This window comes from Peromyscus leucopus, chromosome 1, assembly GCF_004664715.2.
Source record: "Peromyscus leucopus breed LL Stock chromosome 1, UCI_PerLeu_2.1, whole genome shotgun sequence".
NCBI lineage: Eukaryota > Metazoa > Chordata > Mammalia > Rodentia > Cricetidae > Peromyscus > Peromyscus leucopus.
Window position 1 is genome coordinate 74112596 of NC_051063.1, and position 24272 is coordinate 74136867.

The following is a 24272-nucleotide window of genomic DNA, read 5'->3' on the forward strand; positions in this document are numbered from 1 at the left end:
AATGTTACATTTATGGAGCATAAAGAATTCTGACAGTGGAGCTTAGAAAATATATATATGAAACAGTAATCATCTCCAGACATGTGCTTTCTTTTTGAAAAATATATTTATTATTATTTTGTGTGTATGATGGGGGTGGAAGGAATGGACATATCATGGCCTTTTTAGAGTCAGTTCTATTCTAGCACCTTTATATGAGTCCTGGAGATGAAGATCTGGACATCAGGCTTACCCAGAAAGCATTTTACTTGCTAAGCCATCTCACAGGAGTCCACAATGATTTCTTATACTCTAGAATGTATAGAAACATTAACAGCTAGAAAATTAACATCAAGCATTGGCATCATTTCTAAAGCTGTTACTTTTTTGAGAAAGGTTTCTGTTATTCTCCCCCCCCAACCATCTCCCCCACCACCATGTGTGTATGTTTCTGTGTGTGTGTGTGTGTGTGTGTGTGTGTGTGTGTGTGTGTGTATGCGTGTATGCATGCACACGTTATATGCAAATTCCTGTAGAGGCCAGAAGAGGGCCAGCAGGATTCCCTGGAGCTGGAGTTACAGGTGGCTGTTAACAGCTAGATGTGGGTGCTGGCAACTGAATTCCTGTCCTCTGAAAGCAAGACGTGCTTTTAAGTACTGAGCTACCTCTCTAACCTCCTAAAACTGTTACTTTTAAATATTAATATAAATTTCCCATTTGTGGCCATAGCTGCAGATACGCGTCACACAGCACAAATGTCTTTAATGGTGAGAAGGTTTTGGTGGGAGTCTTTCTCTCGAATATTTGTTTCTGTTCTTATCCCTATTTACCTATATATGTGTGCAGTACAACTAAAAGGAGGAGGTTTGGAAACTGGTTTGCATAGCTTGAGTCTCTTTTTCCCTCTGTGTTTTTCTCACTGTGTTCCCTAGTATTTGTGTCTTATAGTCACGTTCTTACACCATTATGAAATGTACTGCCAGATTATCTTAGTTTTTGTATATGTATTATTTTCCTGAATTATCAAAGTAGACACCTTGATGCTTTTTTAAAATTATTTATATGAATTTTACAAATTGGGCTGATAATCATTTTTTGCCTATGTCTCAGTGCCCATCTTGACATTTCCTGCCTGACTTTTCTCTTAATGCATCAATAACAAATTTACAATTATGCAGTGTTTGTAACTGATGTCTGACAATCCTTTTTCCTATGTGTTTAATTGTGCTTTATATAAAATAATTTAAAGGCTAGAATATCTTAGATAGAAGTTTTAAGAGGTGGTCAGATTCAGGTTGCATTTTGGAGATAGATCCCAGTAATTTGTTGGAGCATCGGACGTGGGTGTGAAGAAATGGTTGAGGATGGCTCATGGATTTGAGTCAGTAGTGGTGCAGTAATCCAAAATAGGCAGGTCCAAGAAAACAAGTGCCTCTGTGGCTAGCCAGGCTGTGGTCAAGAGCTACTGAGTGTGTGTGGGTGTGTGTGGGGGTTCTTGCATTTGCTTCAATCTTTCCTTAGTTTGAATCTTGAAAGTAGATTAGTTCTAGGAATAGTAACATTTATTCTGTTATAGAAACATTTTATTTTTGGATATTCTTTGAAAGATTTAAAATTTTACTGGAAAAATGAACAGAGTAGTCCTTTAAACATGGACTTTCTCAACTGGATAAAGTGGCATATGCCTGCAATCTCAGCACTTAGGAAGCTGAGCTAGGAGGAAGAGAGTTTGAGGCCAGCCTGGGCTATGTAGCAAGTTCTGGGATAGGCTACACTACATAAAAAAGCCTCTCTAACAGAACAAAACAAAACCTCTTGAATTTTATGTATCTACTATTGCTGCTATTAAAAAGAAGAAGAAAAAAAAAACAGGGAAGAAAACTCTCCAAAGGCAAAACCAACATTCTTCTTCCTTTAGAAATGTAAATTTATTAAAACTCATATACAGCCTGCCTATTCAGCTGGACAAGCAGGGGAAATTTTGTGTCAAGATTTATCTTAATATGAATTACAACCACTTCACACACAAGCATTTCAGTGAAGATTCAGCTTCTTTGTTTCGGCAGCCCTCGTCCCTGCTAATCAATAGAAAAGCATGGAGGGAGAATGTGATATTGTCCCTCTCATTTTAGGGAAACTGTATGTAAATGGTGTTCCTAGCTACACGGTAAGTTGTGAATCAGATACAGTCTAAAGGGTTGTGTGAAAATGCATATATAATTTTTCCTGATGTGTATCGTATTGGCTATTAAGTTTTAAAAAATTAGTTGTGCTGTTAAAACAGCCCAGATTCCTTGAATATTTTAGAGCATATTGAGTATTATAGATAGCTCTGTTTTCATGTTATGTTGGCTATAGGTCAGCGCTTTTGCCCAATAAAGCATAAAATTTGAACTTAGATGTATTTCTTCAAAATAATTTAGAAATTTTGGGGGCCTCTCTTTAGAAATAATTATCCTGTATTTCAAAAATCATTTTTCTTGCCAGGCATAGTGGTGCATGCCTTTAATCCCAGCACTAGGGAAAGGGAGATGAATCTCCGAGTTTGAAGCCAGCCCGGACTTGTGAGTTCCAGGACAGTCAGGGCTACACAGAGAAACTCTGTCTTGAAAACAAACACACAAATCATTTTTCTTCTAAGAATTGGGTATTTTGATACTTTCCATTAGATTTTATTGAATTACATAGATTTTTGAAAATTGAAACCAGAATTAACTGTACTTTTTTTTTGTTGTTTGGCAGAGAAATTGCTTTTACTAGACAACTGCATGAGAAAACATCGCAGCTCAGCTATTACTATATGGGTTTCTACATTCATTCCTGTCCCAAGATGAGATACAAGGTAATGTCAGCTTCATGCCTGTGCCTGTTTTCACTACAGAACATAAATTTTCAGTGAAATGTGCATCTTGGGGCAGAGGATTTGGAGTGTGTAGAGGCAGGAACAGGTTATTACGGAGACTTTTTGCTTGTTCGTAAGTTCTTTCTGAAGTGAGAGTCACAGCCTTCTTGTGCTGACAGGGATCTCTTGCATTAGTGTGCAGTTTAAGTACATTTTGCAATTTCCTTTTAAAAAACAGTTGTCAGAGTCTCTAGTGAAGGCTGTTGATATTTCCTAAGTGCTGGTACAGAACTGCAGAGGAGCAGATTTCTGCCACTGTGACCAGCACTTCTGTCTGCTGCACTGTGTGGTGTTTACCTCTGAGATGTGTGGAGATGGGGGCGTTCTCACTCTTAAAATATGTAATGCAGGTGATGCTGGGGGAGTTTTAGCATAAAACTGGGTCATAGAGTGGTTGATAGAAGGCCTACGAGAATGTGGGGTTTTCTTCCAGAGTGGAGGAGGAAGGAAGGAGGGGCTCAAATGAAGAGTAGGTGTGATAGAGATGCACAGAGTTCAGGGAGAGACGCTTGTAAGTAAGGGGTCAGAGTGCCAAACCCGTGAGGTCTTCATAGGACAAAGAACAGCTAGACACATAAAAGACCTGTCCTGGCTAAAAGTAGGATTTGTTTGTTTGTTTGTTTGTTTTTAACAAAGTGAAACAGCTTATAAACATGCAAAAATAAAAACTGTTCACTGGGATCCCTGTGTGCCCACTACCCTGCTGTTATCCATCTATCTTCTCTTGCCTGTTCTTTTACTCCACTCCCACCTTCCTCTCCTTTTGAATTATTTTGGAACATAATAAGGATATCCCTTTTTTGGAAGACAGGGTCTAATATAGCCATAGCTGGCCTGGAATTTGGTATATAAACCAGGCTGGCCTCAAACTCTGATCTGCCTGCCTCTGCCTCCCAAGTGCTGGGATTAAAGATGTGAGCTACCATGTCAGCTGTATCTTTTTTTAACTGAAGAGTCCAGGACTGCTTTTTCTCTGCCCCGTCTTGTATTTTGAGGTACTGGTAATCCAAGACCTTGCACATGCTAAGTAAGTGTTCATTAGTTTTACCTGGGCCTTGTATATGTAAATGTTTTAGTGGGTATTTCTAAAGCATAAAAACACTTTGAAAATGATTACAATTTTATTATCACACCTGAAGAGTATTGACAGTGTTTTTTTATTTTACTTTATTTTAATTTTATTTTATGTGCATTAGTGTTTTGCCTACATGTAGGTCTGTATCAGGGTGCCAAATCACCTGGAACTGTAGTTATAGACAGTTATGAACTGCCATGTGGGTGCTGGGAATTGAACCCTGTTGCTCGAAATCTAAATGGTCTTATAATAAAAACCCGGAGCCAGATATTGGGGTAAATGCAGAAAGATCAGAGAGACAAAGGAACAAGTCACTAGAGAAACTTCTTACCACTACTGAATCCTCAGGCTGAATGGAAGGTGAGATTCTATCTCCACGAATCCTCTGACTGAAAGTCTCTGAGTCCTCAGCCAAAAAAGCTCCAGCCAAAAAGGCTTTAGTTCCTGTCTCCTCACACCTTATATACCTTTCTCTGCCTAGCCATATCACTTCCTTCCTAGTGCGGGAATTAATGGTGTGTGTGCTTCCCAAATACTGGTAGCAAAAGCATGAAATCTCAAGTGCTGGGATTAAAGGTGTGTGACTCCCAAGTACTGGGATTAAAGGTGTGTGCCACCACTACCTGGCTCTGTTTTTCTCTTAGACTGAATCTCATGTAGTCCAGGTTGGCTTTGAACTTAGAGATCCAGATGGATCTCTGCCTCCCAAGTGCTAAGATTAAAGTCTGTGCCACCACTGCCTGGCTTTTATGTTTAATCTAGTGCTGGCTCTGTCCTCCGATCTTCAGGTAATTTTACAAGGTACAACAAATGTTATCACAAGCTCAGTCCTTTGGAAGAGCAGCCAGTGCTCTTAACCTCTGAACCAACTCTCCAGCCCTGACAGTGTTTCTAAATATCTTCTGATATCTGGTATAGTCGGTGGTCCTACTTTCTTGTTTTATAATCTGTTTCACCATCAATTTATTTGACTTAGGACCCAAACAAGGATCATATATTCATTTAATTTATATATCTTAAATCTCTTTAATCTATAAGTTTGTTCTTTCACTTTTTTTTCTTCCGGTTCTTTGTAAGAGTAGTTCACTGGACTTAGTAATTGTGATTCTGACTTGAAAGCTTTGAGGTTGAGTATGGAGGTAGCTGTGGTTCCATTGTCAGCAGTCATGGTCTCGAGAAGTGTGACTAGCTACATTCAGTTTTCTCAGCTGTCATTTCTCTGTTTAGGAATCACTTTCTCCTGCAGTCTGTACTGGATGCTAAAACTAGATTTGAAATAAAAGTAAAATCTTAAAAGAAACCCCAAACCAAACTTTAAGTTATCATTTTTTTTAATTGAGCAAAGGTAACATGAAGACTAGTTTTTACACATGGGAATTTCTTCCTGGCATTTTTGGTATGTTTTTGAAATCATAAATCCTGAGGGAAGTCTTTTGAAAGTCAGGAAATTGGGGTAAGTATGTAATTCTTCCATAAAAGTTAAAGCTGAAAAACAACATTAAAATGTTACTGGTTTGAGAGCCAGGCATGGTGGTGTATGGCTTCAATCCCAGCACTTGGGATCTCTGTGAGTTCGAGGCCAGCCTGCTCTTCAGAGCATGTTCCAGCCAGGGCTACATAAAGAAACTATGTCTTGAAAAAACAAACAAAACAAACAATTGTTACATGTCTAGAGACATGACTGAGGGATCTGAGAGCTGATAGGACATTGAAGGAATTATGGTGGAGGAAGCTGTGGGGTCTGATCAGAGAGTCTTGCTGTTTTTAAAGTAGGGCATGGAGCTGTTTGTTGTTAACAGTCTCAATTTAGTGGTATAACTATAATGAGAATTTTAAAATGTGTAGAGCTAGTTAGGTGTGATGATACACATCTGTAATCCCAGCACTTGGGAGCTCAAGGCAAGAAAAATACTATCAGTTTGAGGCCAGCCTGGGCTATACAGTGAATATGTTCCAGGCCATCTAGGGCTACATAGCAAGATAATGCCTCAAAAGACAAAATAAAAAGAAAAATGAGGACCGGGGAGAGAGTTCAGCAGATAAAGACTCTTAACTCTCTCATGCTGTCTTAGAGTTCAGTCCTTAGTACCCACATAGTAGAAGGAAAGAACATGCTCCTGCAAGTTGTCCTCTGACCTCCACACGCATACCATGGCAAATGTGCGCGCGCACGCACACACACACACACACACACGCCCTCTGACCTCCACACTCACACATGCACACATATATACACAAGTTGTCCTCTGACCTCCACATGCATACCACACGCTTGCTATGGCAAATGTGTATACACACACACACACATACACACAGTAGATAAAAAGTATTTAAAAAAAAGAAAGAAAAGTGTATATACCAAGTCTCTGATTAATGTTCCAAGAACTAATAAGTTTTAGAAGCAAATAACTTAATAAATTGGCAACTTGAGTTTGTGATTCTGTGTAGTACTGCTGATCTACTAATAGTTATCATAATTGTAGCTAGAGTTTTCCTGCCTTGCCCACAGTCAGGACAAATCTCTCTCACCCTCCAGTCCCACAGCCGCTCAGACCCAACCAAGTAAACACAGAGACTTATATTGCTTACAAACTGTATGGCCGTGGCAGGCTTCTTGCTAACTGTTCTTATAGTTTAAATTAATCCATTTCCATAAATCTATACCTTGCCATGTGGCTCATGGCTTACTGGCATCTTCACATGCTGCTTGTTATGGCGGCTGCTGGCAGAGACTCCTTCCACCTTCCTGTTCTTTCTTTTCTCCTCTCTGTTAGTCCTGCCTATACTTCCTGCCTGGCCACTGGCCAATCAGTGTTTTATTTATTGACCAATCAGAGTAATTTGACATACAGACCATCCCACAGCACATAATAGTACCAAAGGAGGTTTGCTGGCAGTTTCCATTATTTCAATATTTGTAAATAGTATTAAACTAAGTATTTGTTACTTGTTAAATGCTTTTAAAGATATCTGTAATGGTGAATGAAAATGTAACTTGGAGTTCTAGGAATTTTCCATCTCCATAGCCTCCAAATCAGTATCTTTAGAATTTGGACACATCATCAAAACTGTAAAATACAACAGATGACGAGAGGATGACTTGGAAATCAAAAAACCTTTGACTTTTTGTCCAGTTAATTTGTGTCCTCATTTTATCTTCTAGGGAGAGATGTTTTGTCATGAAATTATATCATTAGTGACTTTGTAGATCTCCGTGAAATGATAGAATTTTTAATATTAATTTATTTTGTAAAGCCAGCATTTGCCTGGAATGACTGTTTTTGAGCACTTGGGTTTTCAATAACATACTGCTTTTAATTGTTATATTATTTCTTAAGGGCTGGGGTGATGGCTCAGTGGGTAAAGCTCTTGCTGCATAAGCATGAGGACTTGACTTTGGTACCCCAGCACCTATGTAAAGAGCTAGATGTGGTGGCACATGTCTGTAACCCAGTGCTGGAGCACAGGATAGAGAGATGGGGGTTGCTGGCTAGCCAGTCTAGCCAGACCAGTGAGCTCCAGGTTCAAAGAGAGACTGCATCTCAAAAAATTAAGGTAGAGATAGAGGAAAGCACTCGAATTCAACTCTGTCCCCTACACAGCCATGCACTAAGGAAATTTAGGGCTTGTATGTATTTACAAGGCAGTGCATAAAGCATTACCAAGTGCCCTTAACTATGCTTGAAGATACATTAACGCTTCATCTGGATTTTCTTGTACAGATTTGTTCAAATTAACAGCCTTTACTTTATAGATTTGTTATATAAAATATATTACATGTACAAAAGTAGGTCTGATATTGACAAAACAGCTTATTTTATCTGTGTTGTATTATTGAGTAAGAAACTGTCATAAAGTCATGCTTAAATGATGATTCTTTCTTTTCCATGTAGAGATGACTGGAGGTTCTCATTATCACTGCCTTTTCCCTGCCCATTAGAGTTAGTGTCCACTTGCTTTCCCTATATGAGACTGGCCTGGTGACTGACTTTCACTGGCTAATGGATACTATAAAAATTATTGATTAGGATTTCTGGGCTATAGTCTTAGAGGGCTGTCATTTTTCACTCCTGTCTTTGAAGCCAGGTGTCATGTAAAAGATGCAACTGCTCGACTGTAAAGAGAGTCCTGAAGCCGTCTTGGATATTTTAGTGCAATTGCGTGATTAAATCCAAGAGACCAGCAGCAAAAGCACCAACTGAGCTCCAGTCTGCTCAGAGTCCTCAGTAATTCATAAATTACTGTTTTAGGCTGCTGAGTGTTGCGGTCGTTTGCCACTCAGCAGTAGATGACAGAAGCATGGTGTGGATATGGAAGTCATACTTCATCCTGTGTTGATTGTGCAGGCTCATGTCCTAGAATGAACTGATCTGGCCAGTTGTTATGGTGGCTCAAAGTGAGAGGTTTTACAGAGCCACTGAATTTCTCTGTGGATATACAGAAATGCTGTGAGCATTATAAGAGTTCATCTTAGGAGGTTTTTATAGAATACTCTTATTGAGCCTACAAATTGTCTTCCTGTGTCAACAGATTTTGCTTTTGTTTGAGTTGCTAATGATGACCACTCAAGATAAAATCACCATGTTTTTATTTTCATAGTTATATAAACAACGCATGTTACAGTAAGTTCTCCTCTCTGCTTACAGTTTCTCAGTTTACAACATTTAGATTACCTAAGATGGTTTTGGTTAAAGATTTATTTTAGTGTGTTTTACTTGAATGTATGTCTGTGCGCCACTTGTGTGCCTGATGCATGAGGAGGCCAGAGAGCACATTGGACCTCCTGGAACAGGAGTTACAGACAGTTGTGAGTTGCCATGTGGGTGCTGGGAATCGAACCTAGGTCTTCTGTTGCTCTTAACCACTGACTCATCTCGGTAGCCCCTATATTTTATTTTTAATGGTGCCATTGGTATAAATGTGTTTTTGTGTTCATAGGTTTATCTTTGTAACTTCTAGTGTTACGGAGTAAGCCTTTACTAAAAAAACAAATTATTTCAGCTTTGTTCAGATTTTTACTTTGTGCATAGTGAACCTTATTTGCTTGTTTATTTATCTCTGTCTCGTTCCTTCCTTCCTTCCTTCCTTCCTTCCTTCCTTCCTTCCTTCCTTCCTTCCTTCCTTCCTTCCTTTCTTTCTTTTTCTTTCTTTCTTTCTTTCTTTCTTTCTTTCTTTCTTTCTTTCTTTCTTTCTTTCTTTCTTTCTTTCTTTCTTTCTTTCTTTCCTTCTTTCTTTCTTTCTCTCTTTTCTTTCTCTCCTTCCTTCCTTCCATCCTTTCCTCCCTTCCTCCTTCCCTTCCTCCCTTCCTTTTCCATTTTTGGTGTGTTATTTTCTCAAATTTCTATATTAATTCACATCTCAATATTTAATCCTTATCTGTCTATACACTTTTTCTTTTCTATATGTGCTACAAAGGATTTTTTTTACTTAAAATTTTATTTTGCTAATACTTACAAAGCATTTCCAATGTTTTCCAAATGTTCACTATTTACATATAAAGCTTACTTTATATTCTCCTTTTTACCTGCTTCAATACATTTAAAAACTAACTACTTAATTACTTTTGAAAGTAGAAATTGGAGTTTACTGAAGTGTTGTTAGGTGTAATTTAAAATACTTTGCTCCCATGTTATCGCTCAGTGCCACTGAGAGGCTGTTGTGTATTCTGAAAGGGGTGTTTTGAAGTCCTTTAAGCAGACCTGTATGCAGGCCAGAGTAAACAGTGATTTCAAGCAGTCTGCTCTGGTGTCATGACATGGCCAGACATCAGTGGAAACATCAGAAAGGGTTCTGAAATAGCAGAAAAGAAACAAAGAGCTAATTCATCTTTGAGCAATCCTTACACTGAATGCCTCAGCTGGACTGTGGGCATACAGAACCTTTGGAATTCCGTAGGATTTTGCCCACAAGAAGGCTTTTGGCATTACTGGTACAAAAGTACCTATAAAAATGTTAATTGGCATCAGCAGAGCTGTGTTAGCAAAATCGTGTGCTACTGAAACCCCTGAGCTTCAAAGTTTCTTGACCAAACAGACCAGCAAATGTTATTTTACTATAGTCTAGCAGCCCAGGGTCTTGCATGTGGGTACATGTGGTAGTGACTTTCCTATTGCTGGGCTGAAAGGAATACAAATGATCTCATCAGTTACCCACAGCACAGAACAAAATACTGGATTCTTTTGATTCAGCATCTGTTTTCTTGATGTCAACTGTCCAATGGATTAGACATAGTCAGTAAAATAAACCACCACAGAATAATTTTAGTAAGTGATTTTGATGCCTCCTAGAGGCAGTGGGAGGTAAAAGAATCTGCTCTCATCACCAAATAATGTTTCTAAAATTGTCTCAAGCAAAGACATGTGGCACATTGGAACACAAAGTAGTTCCTTGAGGGTCATCTGTTTTAAGCTTCTCATTACATATGAGAAAATTAAAGTAAAGGTGGTTGTCTTACCCAGTGTTTGCATTAACTCACATTTAATTTTAGTGACATAAAGGAGCATCTAAACCACAGAATTAGATTTAGGGGCTGGAGAGATTAGAGTGAAGGACCTGAGCATGGTTCCCCAGCATCCACATAAAACCACCTGTAACTCCGCTCAAAGGAATGAGTGCCCTTTCTGGCCTCCTCAGACCAGACAAATGCACACATTCAAAAATAAAGATAGATTGTTGTCAAAAAGAATTGGAGTTCATATAAATAGTATTATTTAATCATATTTTTTATAAATTGTGTGTGTGTATATATATATATGTATGTGTGTGTATATATATATACATATATATATATATATATGTTTTTCATTTTGAAATATCCTAGCTGGGTGGTGGTGATGCACGCCTTTAATCTTAGCACTTGGGAGGCAGAGGCAGATGGACCTCTGTGAGTTCAATTCCATCCTTGTCTACAGAGAGAGTACCAGGACCGATTCCAAAGCTACATAGAGAAACCCTATCTTGAAAAACAAAAAACAAAATTCCTAAAATGCTTAAGTTGCTTATTTAGTTTTAAATTTCTTACAATTGTTTGTGTGAGTGCACATGCATGTTAGAGCACATGAGAGATCAGAGAACAACTTCTAGAAGTTTGTTCTCTCTTTCTTTCATGGGGATTTTAAGGCTGGGATCCAGGTTGTCAGGCCTTGTAACCTGTCTTTACCCACTTGTTGGCCCTTGATTACTTATTAAAGTTAAATATTAACTGGGGGAAAATTAGTCCTTTTAACCACAGGCCATATTATTAATCTTTATCCTTTTATCATCTCTTTGCAGTGAAATAGAATGTTTAAGGGTAGTGCATAATTCTTAACCTTTGAAAAAAAAATCAGTAATGTGGAACCTTGGAAAAATACTAGTACCTGAACTTTATCCTGACCTAGTAAAGAAGAGTACTTGCTTTCCTCTCTGTAATCCAGTCCCTGGCAACCAGTCACTTTTTCCTTTGCCCAAAAACTTCCTGCCTCTGCATTTCTCACTCACTTGCATTAGAAATGGCTTTCTCTCCTGTGCCAGGGCAGCGCTTTCTTTCTAAACTCAACTCATGCCACCAGAAAACCACCCTCTGTTTCTCCCCTGTTCCATTCCTAGCAATCCTGTTCTTGTTAAAGCTAGAAGTACATCTCTGCTTCTCAGAATTCAAGTTTAAGTTTGTTACCTGGAGCTCCCTTGAGCCCTGTCTTAGAGATACCTGTTTTGTCCATGTTTATGGAGGACCTGCTCTGTGCAAAAGATCATGAAAGATGTCAGGGCAAAGGAAGATGACCAGATAGGTCCTGCTTGTTCCTCCTCAGGCATCTTATCAGTTGTGGTCACTCGGGTTCAACAAATTTATTGGCAGATTGAAAGTAGTCAGAAGAATTTTGTTTTTGTTTTTGGCATGCATTGTGTAGGAAAGGTAGATGAGTGTCTGTGAAAATAAAACTGAGATGTGAAACGCAGCCGTGAGTACTGCAGGCAGACAAAGCAGGCGGTTCTAATGGAAATAGGAAATTTTCGGAGTCTCAACTCGAGTATAGCTTGTATTTTCTGTGACTTGCTTTCACTTCTACTTCTACTTTATCAGTTTTTTATTTTTGGCGAGACAGTGTAGCCCTGTGTAGCCCTGACTGGCCTGTAACTTGCTATTTAGACAAATAGACTGGTTTTCAATTAAAAAAAATTTGCCTGCCTCTGCTTCTTCAGTGCTGGGATTAAAAGTGAGCATCACTGTGCCCTGCCTATAGTTAATTTTGTTAAAAGAAGACTTGTTATTGGAGTGTTATACATCTAGACATACATACATACATATACACACACACACACACACATATATAAAATACACACACAACACACACATATTCAGAAAATGCATCAATCTTAAGGATCTAACTTAATACACTTTGACATGGCAAACATCTAGGTGGAACCTAAAATAAGAAACAATACGGCTAGCACATAAGGCTCCACTGATTACTATACCTCTTCCAAAGATTACCACCTCTTTCTGACCTTATTCTAGTTTACCCTGTTTCTATACTTTATGTAAATGGAAGAATATGTAATATTTTGAATGGCTTTTATGCAAACATTGTGTCTATTTATCTGTCTGGTTGTGTGTAATGGTAGGTTGTCTTCAATAGGTGAGTAGTATTATATTTAATGAATATATTGTATTTCATATTTCCTTTCTGTGGTGGATAGACTGCTTCTCTTTTTTGAAAAATGCAAGTGCAGCTGTGAACATTGACTTACATGTCTTTGATGACTATCTCTATGTATTCTAGTGAGTATAGACCAAGATTGCCAGGTCACAAGATATGTATATACGTGTTTATTTCATACTGCCTATTTTTTTTGAAGAGGCTATACAAATTTATAACCCTATTCCCAACATTCTTTCAATATATGTATAATGTATAATGTTGTCATTTCATCTTGCATTTTGCTGTGTCTGGTCAATGTTGAACACCTTGTTTATATAATCGTTGGCGTTTTGTCATATGCCCAGGTTTTATGACCACTTATCAGTAGGGTGGCTTTTCTTAGTTATTTGTAGGTATTCTTTTCTTCTTCTTTTTTTTTTTTTAATTCTTCTCTCATACAATATATATCTGACCTCAGTCTCCCCTCCCTCCACTGTTCTTCCATTTCCTTTCAGAAAAAAAGCAGGCTTCTTGGTGATATCAGTCAAACTGATATCTTATTACAAGATGCAATAAGACCAGGCATAAACCCTCATATCAAGACTGGATGAGGCAACCTAGTTGGAGGAAAAGGGCCCTAAGAGCAGGCAGAAGAGTCAGAGACACTCCCCCCTTTCACTATTGGAAGTCTCACAAACACCCCAAACTAAACAACCAAACCACAGCATGTATGCAGAGGACCTGGAGCAGACCCATGCAGGCTCCATGATTGCTTCTTCAGTTTCTGTGAGACTCTATGAGCCCTGCTTAGTTGATTCTGTGGACCATGTTCTCCTGGTGTCCTCAACACCTTTGACTTCTACATTCCTTCACCCCCGCCCCCTTCTCCCTGAGTGCCACCTAATGTTTGACTAAGGGTTTCTGCATCTGTTCCTATCAACTTCTGGAGGAAGCCTCCCTGATGATGATTGGGCTAGGTACCAATCTATGAGTCTAGGAGAGTATCATTAGGAATCATTTCATTGATTTTTTTTTTTTTTTTGGTCATTTGTGTTTGGTTTTACCCTAGGTCTCTGAGCCATCCAACTTCTGGTTCTTGGCCATCCAGGCAGTGTCTGGCACGGGCTCACTCCTGTGGCTTGGGCCTCAAGTTAGACCAGTAATTGGCTGGCCATTCTCACAAGCTCTGAACCACCATTACCCCAGCATATCTTACAGGCAGGACAGGTGTGAGTTGAAGGTTTTGTGGCTGTGTTGGTGTCCCAGTCCCACTACTGGGAGCCTTGCCAGGTTATCAAAGATGGCCAGTTCAGGCTCTGTATCCTCCATTACTAGGAGTCCTAGCTAGGATCACACTCATTAGTTCCAGGAAGTTTCCACTGTACTAGGTTTCCACACCACTCCCTAATGTCCCCCTATTTCTTCCAGTTGTCTCTCCCTCCATCCCTCCATCCCTCCATCCTTCCCTCCTTCCCTCCTTCCCTCCATCCCTCCTTCTATCCATCCCTCCTTCCCTCCACCCTCCTTCCCTCCTTCCCTTCCCCCCTGATCTCTCCTGTTCCCATGTCTACCTGCCCACAGTCCACTTGAAAATTTATTCTATTTCCCCTTCCTTGGGACATGAGATTACTATGTTCCTCCTAGAGCTCTCTTTGTTATTTAGCCTCTTTGGCTCTGTGGATTGTAGTGTGATTATCCTTTACTTAAATAATATCCACTTACAAATGAGTACACATCATGTTTGCCTTTCTGAGTCTGGGTTACCTCACTCAGGATGATTTTTTTCTAGTTCCTTCCATTTGCCTTCAAATTTCATGATGCCATTTTTTTTTTTTTCTAACAGCTGAGTAATACTCCATCGTGTATCTACATTTTCTTTATCCATTCTTTGGTTGAGGGACATCTGGGTTGTTCCCAGTTTCTGGTGTAGGTATTCTTTATACATCATGGATAAGAATCATTTGTTGGATAAATGCTGTATGGATTTACAACATTTACTCATTGGTTGCTTTTCCTTTCTCTTTATTGTATATTTTAAGGAGCAGAATTTCTTAATCCTAATATTTACCAGTTTTGCCCCATTTTGAAAGTTGCTACTTTTGTGTCTGTGTTAGGATATTTTTGCCTTCCCTATTGCCATGGAAATGCCTTATGTAGTACAGCCTGTTTTTTATGGTTCTTGCTTCTGAATCGTGTTTTTGAAAGACCATCTGTGACCTACATATTAAAATAATGGTGGTATCCAAATTTATTGATTTAGAGGTATCCATTATATTGGGTGACAAAGTACAACAGCATCATTGTATGATGCCATGTATAATAAACATGGCATGTCTGTTTCCATTTTTCGTTTTAAAAATTAAAAACAAAATCCAAAATAAAACAAAAATTTAAAAAACACAAGTGATTTATTTCTGAAATTTCTGGAGTCTGGGATGTCTGAGATCCAGGCACTGGTAGTTTCTGTGTCTGGTGAGAGCTGTTCTCTCTGCTTTCAAGATGGCACCGTGAACTCTGTCTCATGTAGAAGGGACAGAAGGACACAGGGAACCAATGCTGTGCCTAAGGGAAGAACAAAAGGGACCTAAGCTAGTTTCCTTCCTTTAAAAAGACCACCAGTCCATTCATCAGGATGGAGTCCTTCTGACTCAGTCACTTCTTAAAGGTCACCTCCTCCTAATACTACCACTTTGAGGAATGAATTTCAACATGAATTTTGGAGAGAGACATTTGTACCTCAACAGCATCTAATTGTGTATGGCCCACTGTAAGTAAAACCCTTGAAATATTAACTAGAATATAGCATAAAGAACTTCTGGGGAGTATGATAGTAAACGTTGTATAATTGTATAATATAACCTTACAGTGTAAGCATTTTAGCAAAATAACATTAACATGCTCTAAATTACTAGTTAGAGAAGGGGAGTGAAGTGAACTGAAAAGAGACCCACTCTGCATCCCTCTTTCTACTTGGAATAGTGCTTCTCTTTTAGGAGTGCCTCTAGTGTCTACAGATGTTATTGATGAGCACAGCTGAGATAGTTAAAGAAGACTGTGTATTACTTGCCTCTAATGAGTTAGAAGTCAGTGGTGCTGTGAAACTTCCTGCAGTGCACAGGATAGCCCAAATAGCAGGGAATTACCTGACCCAAAATGTCCGAAGTACCAAGGTTCAGGGACCTTGTTTAAAATGTTACTGGCTTGCCATTCAAATCCATAGGCTGGCCTCTAATTTGTGATCCTGTTTTAACCTTCTGAGTTTTAGCACTAAAAGTTTGTACCCATCACATCTACATACATTCAAATGCCTTATTAGCAAACTCTGAGCAGCAATAATCATCTTGGCTGTGCTGCAGAAAATCAGAATGCTAGTTCTGAGAAGCAAGGTGCCCACCGCTAGGACCTTCACCAATTTCTACCAGGCTCCCAACTCCTGTCGTTTGTACGTGGCCTGAGTCGTGATATTTAAAAATGACTTGTGTGGTATGTGGGAATCAAATGCTAGAAAGCTGTGTTTCAGCTGGTCCTCTGAAATCCAAGTCCCTTTGCTTGGTCTTGGGGGTTCCCTTTTCTCCTGGTCTTCCATGTTTGCCTAGAGGTGTGTCATTGTCATGCAGGAGTGCTTCTTACCACTTTGTCTGCCAGCAGTGCGCTACAGTTACTTTACAGTTCATCTGTGACCCGTTTCATTTACGGTAACCTGTCTGTTTTTTAACCCTCTCCATTCATTCAGATGTTTGCTATGTCCACGTGTCTTTTCTGAGGAAAATTGCCGAAGAAAATGCTGCCTTTGACTCTGTATCAGCATACTTAGTACTGTGTGATCCTGCCATCTTATCTGTGGTTGTTGGCCTGGAGATGGGGTGCCTGACCCAAAATCTCAGCTAGCTGTTCTAGGGTAGATTAGTATCATGTAAGGCTTAGCAGTAAAACTTTGGCTCCTGAAGAGGAGATGAGCAAACCTATCAGATCCTTTTCTTTAAGGGTAAGGCTAGGATTGGATTGTGGAGAAGAGTCATAGTTACAGTGAGGACCTTCATAATGAGAAACAGCAAGCAAAAAACAGATTAGGTTTTCTAACTATGGAGCGGCAAAGTTGGACATTGTAGAACATGCTTGTTCTAAGACACATTATCTAGAGAGTAGAGACCTTGAGTTTCTTTTATCTGGTTTTCAAAGAGGTCAGTGACTCAAAAGCTATCAAGATGAGAGAACCCGAGATGGCAGGGGAAGCAAAAGCTGAGAGTTGGTAGCAGATGAAAACACAGATTGGAGCCTCCTGCTGCTGAGGGCGCATAAATAACTGCATGCCAATTCTTAAATATGAACTTGAATCCATGAAGCTTTCGTCTAGCCTAGTTTCCTCTTGCTAGATAGCCTAGAACTCTCTAGGGGCCTGACTCTGTGTAGCTAGTATTTCTGCCTTTGTCTCTATAAGTGTGTGGACCGTTTCCGTATTAGTATGAGCTTCTTGTGAGGCTCATGAGTGAATTTATGTCCTCTAAGCAGAAGGCAACTAGAACAACCTTGTCTACCAGCAGGATGTGTGCATTAAGGGAACAGCAGCTAAGGCAGGTTTCCCAGCATGCTGCTCATTTGTGACCAGTACCACTTAATCTACCCAAGGTTGAGAAGGATAGTGGAGGAAAGAGCTTGGTGAAGCAGTGAAAATTCTACTCCCCATCCCAGGTATTATGTCGCAAAATTGGTAGCATGCAAGCTCTTCTGCTGTGTTCCAGAGAACAAAAACTGACCCAGGAAAGACATCCTTGGAGTTAAGGGGCATGCCAAATGAGCTGCTCTTTAATTTGGATTCTTTATTTTCCCAGAAATGGAGTCTTTTGGCTATCCAGACTTGAATGTTTGACAGGTATTTTCTCAGAGTGAATGATAAGAGCTTGTGACTTCAAAGAAAACAATTGCTTTTATTATAATGGAGTACAAAACGCGCATAGCTGTGACTGTAGAATGTACCTTGTGAATAAACTTTAAATAAGTGCTTGGACTTATAGGTGTGCACTACAACATGCTTCCAGAGTGTTCCCATAATCACTCACCCAGTTTGTTTCCCCAAATGCATTTGTTAAAATCAGAGAAATCATTGTTGGGACCTGAGTGTTAACTAAAGTCCATGCCCCATTTAGATTTCACCAGTTTCTACACTAATAGCCCTCTCCATCCTAGATCCATTCCACCAGCTGTTTTTAGTTGTCTGTCCGGTCTTCTTTTGTCTGTGATAGTTTTAGTTTTTCTTGCTTTGTTTTTGACATTGAAAATTGAGCAGTACTGGCAGATACTCGGGAGAAGGTCTCCTAATCTTGAGTTGTGGGTCTTCTGGTTAAACTGAGTTGGTGGGCTTTTGTGAAACAATGCCACAGAGATAGAGTTCCCTTCTTATAGCACATCAGAACTACCTGAACTAATGTAATTAAATAGGTCCAATGAGTCAGTATTGGCAAGCAGTACACAAGCCTTCAGTCTGTATCTGGATACATCTGACTGAGATTTGCAAGTGACCACATATGCCTGTGTCCACATGTTTACACAGTTGAGCCTTCGGTGCTAATTTGCCTTAACTTTCTGGTTGCACATCCCCCAGGCCACCTCTTGAACCCATGTTGTGCTTGAGTTAGAAGCTACTGTTACTGTCTTCCTTAGTTACACTGCTCTGAATGGTTTGTATAGGGGGTGAGTGTGATTTGTATTTGTGGCCCTCTGTTTGGACTCCGTGTCACAGTCAAACCCTGATTCTGAAAAGGGCTTTGAAAAATCACTGTCTTACTTTGATTTTGGAAACATGGAAATGATATCTGCTTTGTACATCTTTAAATTCGCAATGATGATACTTTTTTCTTTTTTCTTTATGTCTTAAAGAGACATACTTTACATTTATAAAAGTTTATAGAAGTCTAGGTCCTCATGAGTAGCACAGAATAAACAGACCTACGAGTTTGGAAATTGAAGTTTCTCCTTCTGGAATCATATTCATTTATAATAGTGGCCAGCAAGCATTTTCTGTAAAAATCAGGTTGTATTTGGGGTTTTTTTGGATTGCCATTATATCAAAAGCAGCCGAGACTATATGTTAATAGGAGAACATGGCTGTGTCCCAGTAATACTTTTATGAACTTTGAAATGATGTCATAATTTTCATGTCATAGAACATTTTTCTTTTAATTTCTTTTCAACAATTAAAACATATAAAAACTATTCCTAGGTTGTGGACCCTACATAAGTAACCAAATGTGGACCAGGGCACACAGTTTGCTAACTCTTCTTTTACAGTATGCTGGCAACCTACTTTGTTCTACCCCCTTGGTAATCAAGGCCTTGCATGTCTAAATCAAGGTCATTGTGTTCTACATTGTATGGTGCATTTTAGCATTAATTTGAAAATATAAAACCAAAGTATATAGACAGTTTGCTATGTGAAATTCAGTAATAAAATTGTACAGTGTTTCTAGAACAAGCATCATTACCTTGAGATACAAATTATAAAGTGAGATTATATTTATAGATTGAATTTGTACTATATGAAATAGTAATCCTTGAACTATCCCTTGGTGTTTCATAAGTTAAATATTGGTTAGTCAGCATTTCTATTTTTCTTAAGATTTATTTTTATTTATGAATATGTGTCTGTGACTATGTGAATATAGGTGCTTACAGAGGCTGATAGAGGATATCAGATCCCCTGCAGCTGAAGTTACAGGCAGTTGTGATTCACTATGTCTAGCTAGAAGTGTCTCCGGTCCTGCTTGGGCCCTGTAGTCCCGTGGCCTGCTTATAAAATAATCACACAGAGGCTTAATATTATTTATAACTGCTTGGCCATTAGCTCAGGCTAACTACTGACTAGCTCCTACACTTAAACTCAGCCCATTTCTGTTCATCTATGTCGCCACATGTTCTTACCTGTGTGTCATTACATGTTGTTCCCTGGACGGCGGGCTGGTGTCTCTTGACTCAGCCTTCCTCTTCCCAGAATTTTCCTCTCTGCTTATCCCGCCTATACTTCGTGCCTGGCTACTGGCCAATCAGTGTTTTATTTATCAATCAGTCAAAGCAACACATTTTCACAGCATACAGAACATCCCTCCCACAGCAACCATGCAGGTGTTGGGAACCAAACTTTGGAACCTCTGGAAGAGCAGCAAGTGCTCTTAACTGCTGAGCCTCTCTCTAGCCCCTAGCCTGCCTTCCTTCCTTGCTGTCTTCTTTCCTCACCTCACTTCACCTCACCTCAACTCCTCTCTCCTTCCTTCCTTCCTTCCTTCCTTCCTTCCTTCCTTCCTTCCTTCCTTCCTTCCTTCCTTCCTTCCTCTTTAACTTTTTTTTATTGATTCTTTGGGAATTTCACATCATGCACCCCAATTCCACTCATTTCCCAGTTCCCCCCATATCTGCCCTTCACCCTTGTAGTGTCCTCCCCCAAAAGAAAACTTTAAAAAAAAATCAAATCAAGCCAAACAAATGAGCAATAACAACAACAAAAGAAAAGAAAAGATACTTTTCCCTCCTCCGTCTTTCCCACCTCTCCAACACCTCTTCATTTGTCTTAGTGGCATCGGTAGCTTTGATGTGCCACACAGTATTCCCTTTTGTCTAATCAGCTTTACTTGCACATACATTGCTGGTTCATTGCTGGTACACCATCATCACTGAACCCTCATTGAAGCTCCTCTTGGCCACGCCCTGAGTCATATAGATCCTTGCACACTCCAGCAGGTCATAGATGTGGTAGATGTTAGGATGGGCCAACCCAAGGCCCTGGAGGTGGGCCTGGATGGTAGCTGAGTTGATCAGTCCTGGCCACTGGGCTGTCCCCCTCAGGCAAGGGGCAGAACCAGCTCTCCTATGCCCATGCCATCAAGACCAGTTCTCCCATGCCCATGATGAGGGGTGGGGCTATCTCTCCCAAGTTCAAGAAGTGGGGGGAGCTCTCTTGCTGCAGTGTCCGGTGAGAGGCAGGGCCAGCTTTCTGAGGGCAAGCGAAGGGTGGGGCTGGCACAGCATGGCCCTCTAATTTCATCCCACATGGTTCCTCTGGCCCCCTAGGGTAACACAGGCCACAGACATCAACACAGACCCAGACACAGGTGGCAGCCCAGACCTCAGGCATCTGCATGGCCTTCAGTGGTAACAGGAGCAACAGATACCAACACTGACCCTGGCTGCTGTAGGGCCACAGACCCAGACATGGCCAGCAGCAGCAGCTAGAGCCCCAACAACACCATGGCCCTGTGTGGTAGCACAGGCCACTCAGACCTGTATGGCCCCAGCTGCAGCATGGCTCTCAGACTTCAACAAGGCTACAGGTTGTGACGCAGACCCCTGAGCTTCCATGTGGCCTTTGGTGGCAGCCTGGGCCATGAAGGTTAACACAGATTCCAGCTGCAGTAGAACTATGGACCCAGACATGGCCTTTGGCAGCAGACCAAGCCTGGGGACCATGGCCCCAGGTGGCAGCCCAGGCCACTCAGATCAGTATGGCACAGCTATAGCATGGCTCTTGGACACCACATGAATTCAGGTGGTAGGCCAAACCCCGGACATCACCACAACCTTTGGTGGTAACGGGAGCCAAGGACATCAACTCAGACCCTGGCTACATAGTATTTCTCCACCACACATTTGTTCATCATAATGACACCCATCTGCCTGAGCCGAAAGGCATCAGGTGAGCCCGAGTATGTCTTCTCACCAGCCCAGGCCTTGAGAACCCAGACTGGGCTGTGGGGTGGCGAGCACCTGCCTGAGCCTAAAGGCATCATATGGGTCTTGCCTTTCTTTTTAATAACCCTTCAGACACTTAATTTAAGATTATTAAAAATTTTAAGGATTCCAAAGTATATTTTGTTAGTATGAAATAGTTGTTAGGAGTCATTTAAATGCTTTTAAAATGCAGGTACCTTGCAAAATCAAATATTTAATTCAACTGATGATTACTGAGGTGTGGTGAGTGAAGACCCTGGTGTTGATGACTTGAATATAAGCATTTCTTCAGCATACTTTTGGAGAAGAGAAACAGTCAAAAAGTATCTGGCAAGGTCAAATATGTTGAGTTCTGGAAAGGACAGAGATAGGGAAAGAGAGGGAGAGGAAGGAAGAACAAACATACCTAGGACATGGCTTCCTTCCTGTAACTAGGTCTTACTTCTGAAAGCATATACCATCTCCTAGTAATGCCATCAAGTTTTGAATGCACCAGTGGGTTCATCCATTGATTAGGAGAGTCCTCAAAGTCCCATCACTCTCAATAATTGCAATCTACTAGCTTGGGACCAAACTTGGAACTCATGAGCCTTTGTGGGGTACACTTCACATCCAAACCATGGCAGAAATTTAGTACTCTGAGAACACAGATAGAGTAGAAAGAAGTTGTGTGTGTTTGAATTTGCCCCTGCCAATTACGAAACTTTGAGAGCTACAGGAAAGGTGAAAGAACAGTAGTACACTGAACACATGTTTTGTGTGTTTTACGAAAGTGAGTTTGAGAGATTGTGTTTTACTCCACGTACTTGAGCATGGATCACATAAGCATACTTTTCTGTTAACCAAAGCACTGTTACCGCTTTGAAGAAATGTAATATGCTTAGAGTAATGCAGACAGGGCTGATATCCCACAGTCAGACTTCCCAATCATCATGGTGTCTTTTATTTTTCTTCAATCCTGGATCCAGTCAAAATTTGCAAATTTATTTTCATTTTATGCACCCCTCCCCAAGTGCTGGGGATTAAACCTAGAGCTGTGTATATTTTAGGCAACTGCTCTACCTCTGAGCTACACTCCCAAATCCCTTGCCCATGTTTTATAAATTTTTTTTAGAATGGTGCTTTATATGGAATTGTAACTTTGCTTTTATGTTTCACAGCATTGACATTTTTGAAGTCTGTGTCCTGTGCTTGAATTAGTCTCACTTATTCTGGTTAATCTTACTCTAGTAGTAGATTGCTGTGGGATGTCTTCCTTTACTCTGTGAATATGTGTTGCTCTGATTGGGTGATAAATAAAGCTGCATTGGCCTATGGCAAGGCAGGATGGAGCCAGGCAGGAAAATCCAAGAGAGATAGTGAGAGGAGAAAGGAGAGCAGGGGAGACGCCATCCTGCTGTCCAGGGAGCAGCACATAATGGCACACAGGTAAAGCCACAGAATGTGTGGCAACATATAGATGAATAGAAATGGGCTGAGTTTAGTTATAAGAGCTAGCTGGCAAGAAGCTTGAGCCATAGGCCATGGCCACACAGTTCGTGATTAATATAAGCCTCTGTATGTTTATTTGGGTCTGAGCTGCTGCGGGACCTTGGGACTGGGTGAGACCGGAGAAACCTTCCAGCTTCAGCAGGTAACAGCATTTTCATGTAATTATAGACAAAATTTTCTATCAAAAAATGCTTCAGCTTTTTGTGTGTGTTGTATATTTGTGTGTTCATGTGCAGGTGTGTGTGTGTGTGTGTGTGTGTCTGTGTGTAGCTGGGAATTGGACCAGGGCCTAATGTGTTCTGGCAAGTATTTAACACTGAACTATATTTCTAGTCCAATAAACTTACTGAGGTTAACCACCTTTGGCAATATTTTACTCAAGTGATGCTTTATCAGACGCAGGACCTCACCTCAGGAGTCCTTTCCTGTCCGTTTATTCCAGGGTCATTGATGTTTAATTAGATCACTTGGTTAAAGTGGTACCTCCCAGATTTTCCACTGGAATGTTGCCTTTTCCCCAAGGCAGTTATACATTTGTGGGCTCATACTTTGAGACTAAATATCTTATTCTTTACTGTCGGGGTGTACCATGGTGCACCCTGTAGCATGGGTCGGTTGAAGAAAGAAGGCACTCCCAAGATGAATTTTTAGGCCTATATGGTAGCAGGAAGATCCAGACTCTTTTGATAGATTTGAACCCCAAACAGCTGTACCAAGCCATGTTTGTTGAAAGTTACACAAAGTATTTCCTCATACCAAGGTCCCTAATCTTAATTTACATGTCTTACTGAAGGAGAGGATCACATGCTTCCATGACTCTAGTCCTTTATTATGTATCATGTGTAAGACACAATAAAATACAAGAGCCTTAGGTGTGCCTGATGTCTTGTGACCAAAGTCAGGGATGGCTAAAAAGCCCCTTCAGTTAAATAAACACTGTTTTCCACAGGGATTCTTCAAGGTCATTGTACTTCTAAAAAACAGCTGTTCATTCTTATATCTACCCCATACAGTGATTCTGCTAAATTCCTACAACACTTTACAACCTTTTACCCAGGGGTAAAATCCTTTTCAATTTCTGAACACTAGTCTATAATCTCCATAATTTGTGAACATTTAATATGCATTTCTGCATTCTTAATCAAATGCCATTGAAGTTCTAATATACATTCTCACAGAATTTAAGCATTTAAATTTTCTATTTTACCAGAGGTATACAGAGTAAAGATGTATTTCCCGAAGACAGAGAGCTCAAACCTTAATTTCATGCCTTATTGTATGTATAACCATTCTGAGTCTCTATCTGTAAATGAAGACAATACCTACCCCTCTATAGAGGGTCCTCAAGAGAATTAATGTGATAGCATGTGGATAGCAGGCTGTATAGTGACGGGTTCATAGTAGCTAGTGCTAGTGGATACTAGCTTTTTATTTTTACTAATATAAAAGTATTTAATTATATATGCTCACCAAAAATTTGTATCTGTTA

The 24272-nt window shown here is 40.1% G+C and overlaps 1 protein-coding gene across 9 annotated transcripts in view; it reads left to right on the forward strand.

Annotated features, from left to right (window-relative positions):
* Window positions 1-24272, forward strand: part of Ate1 (arginyltransferase 1) — a 135672-nt gene that overhangs the window by 66752 nt on the left and 44648 nt on the right. For 8 of the 9 annotated variants that reach the window (XM_037209967.1, XM_028868163.2, XM_028868170.2 and 5 more), the window contains one exon: window positions 2722-2821. The exons of the other annotated variant lie outside the window; for it this stretch is intronic. In XM_037209967.1, the coding sequence (XP_037065862.1) occupies window positions 2722-2821 (100 nt within the window). The remainder of the gene's footprint in view (window positions 1-2721; window positions 2822-24272) is intronic. 9 annotated transcript variants of the gene reach the window in all.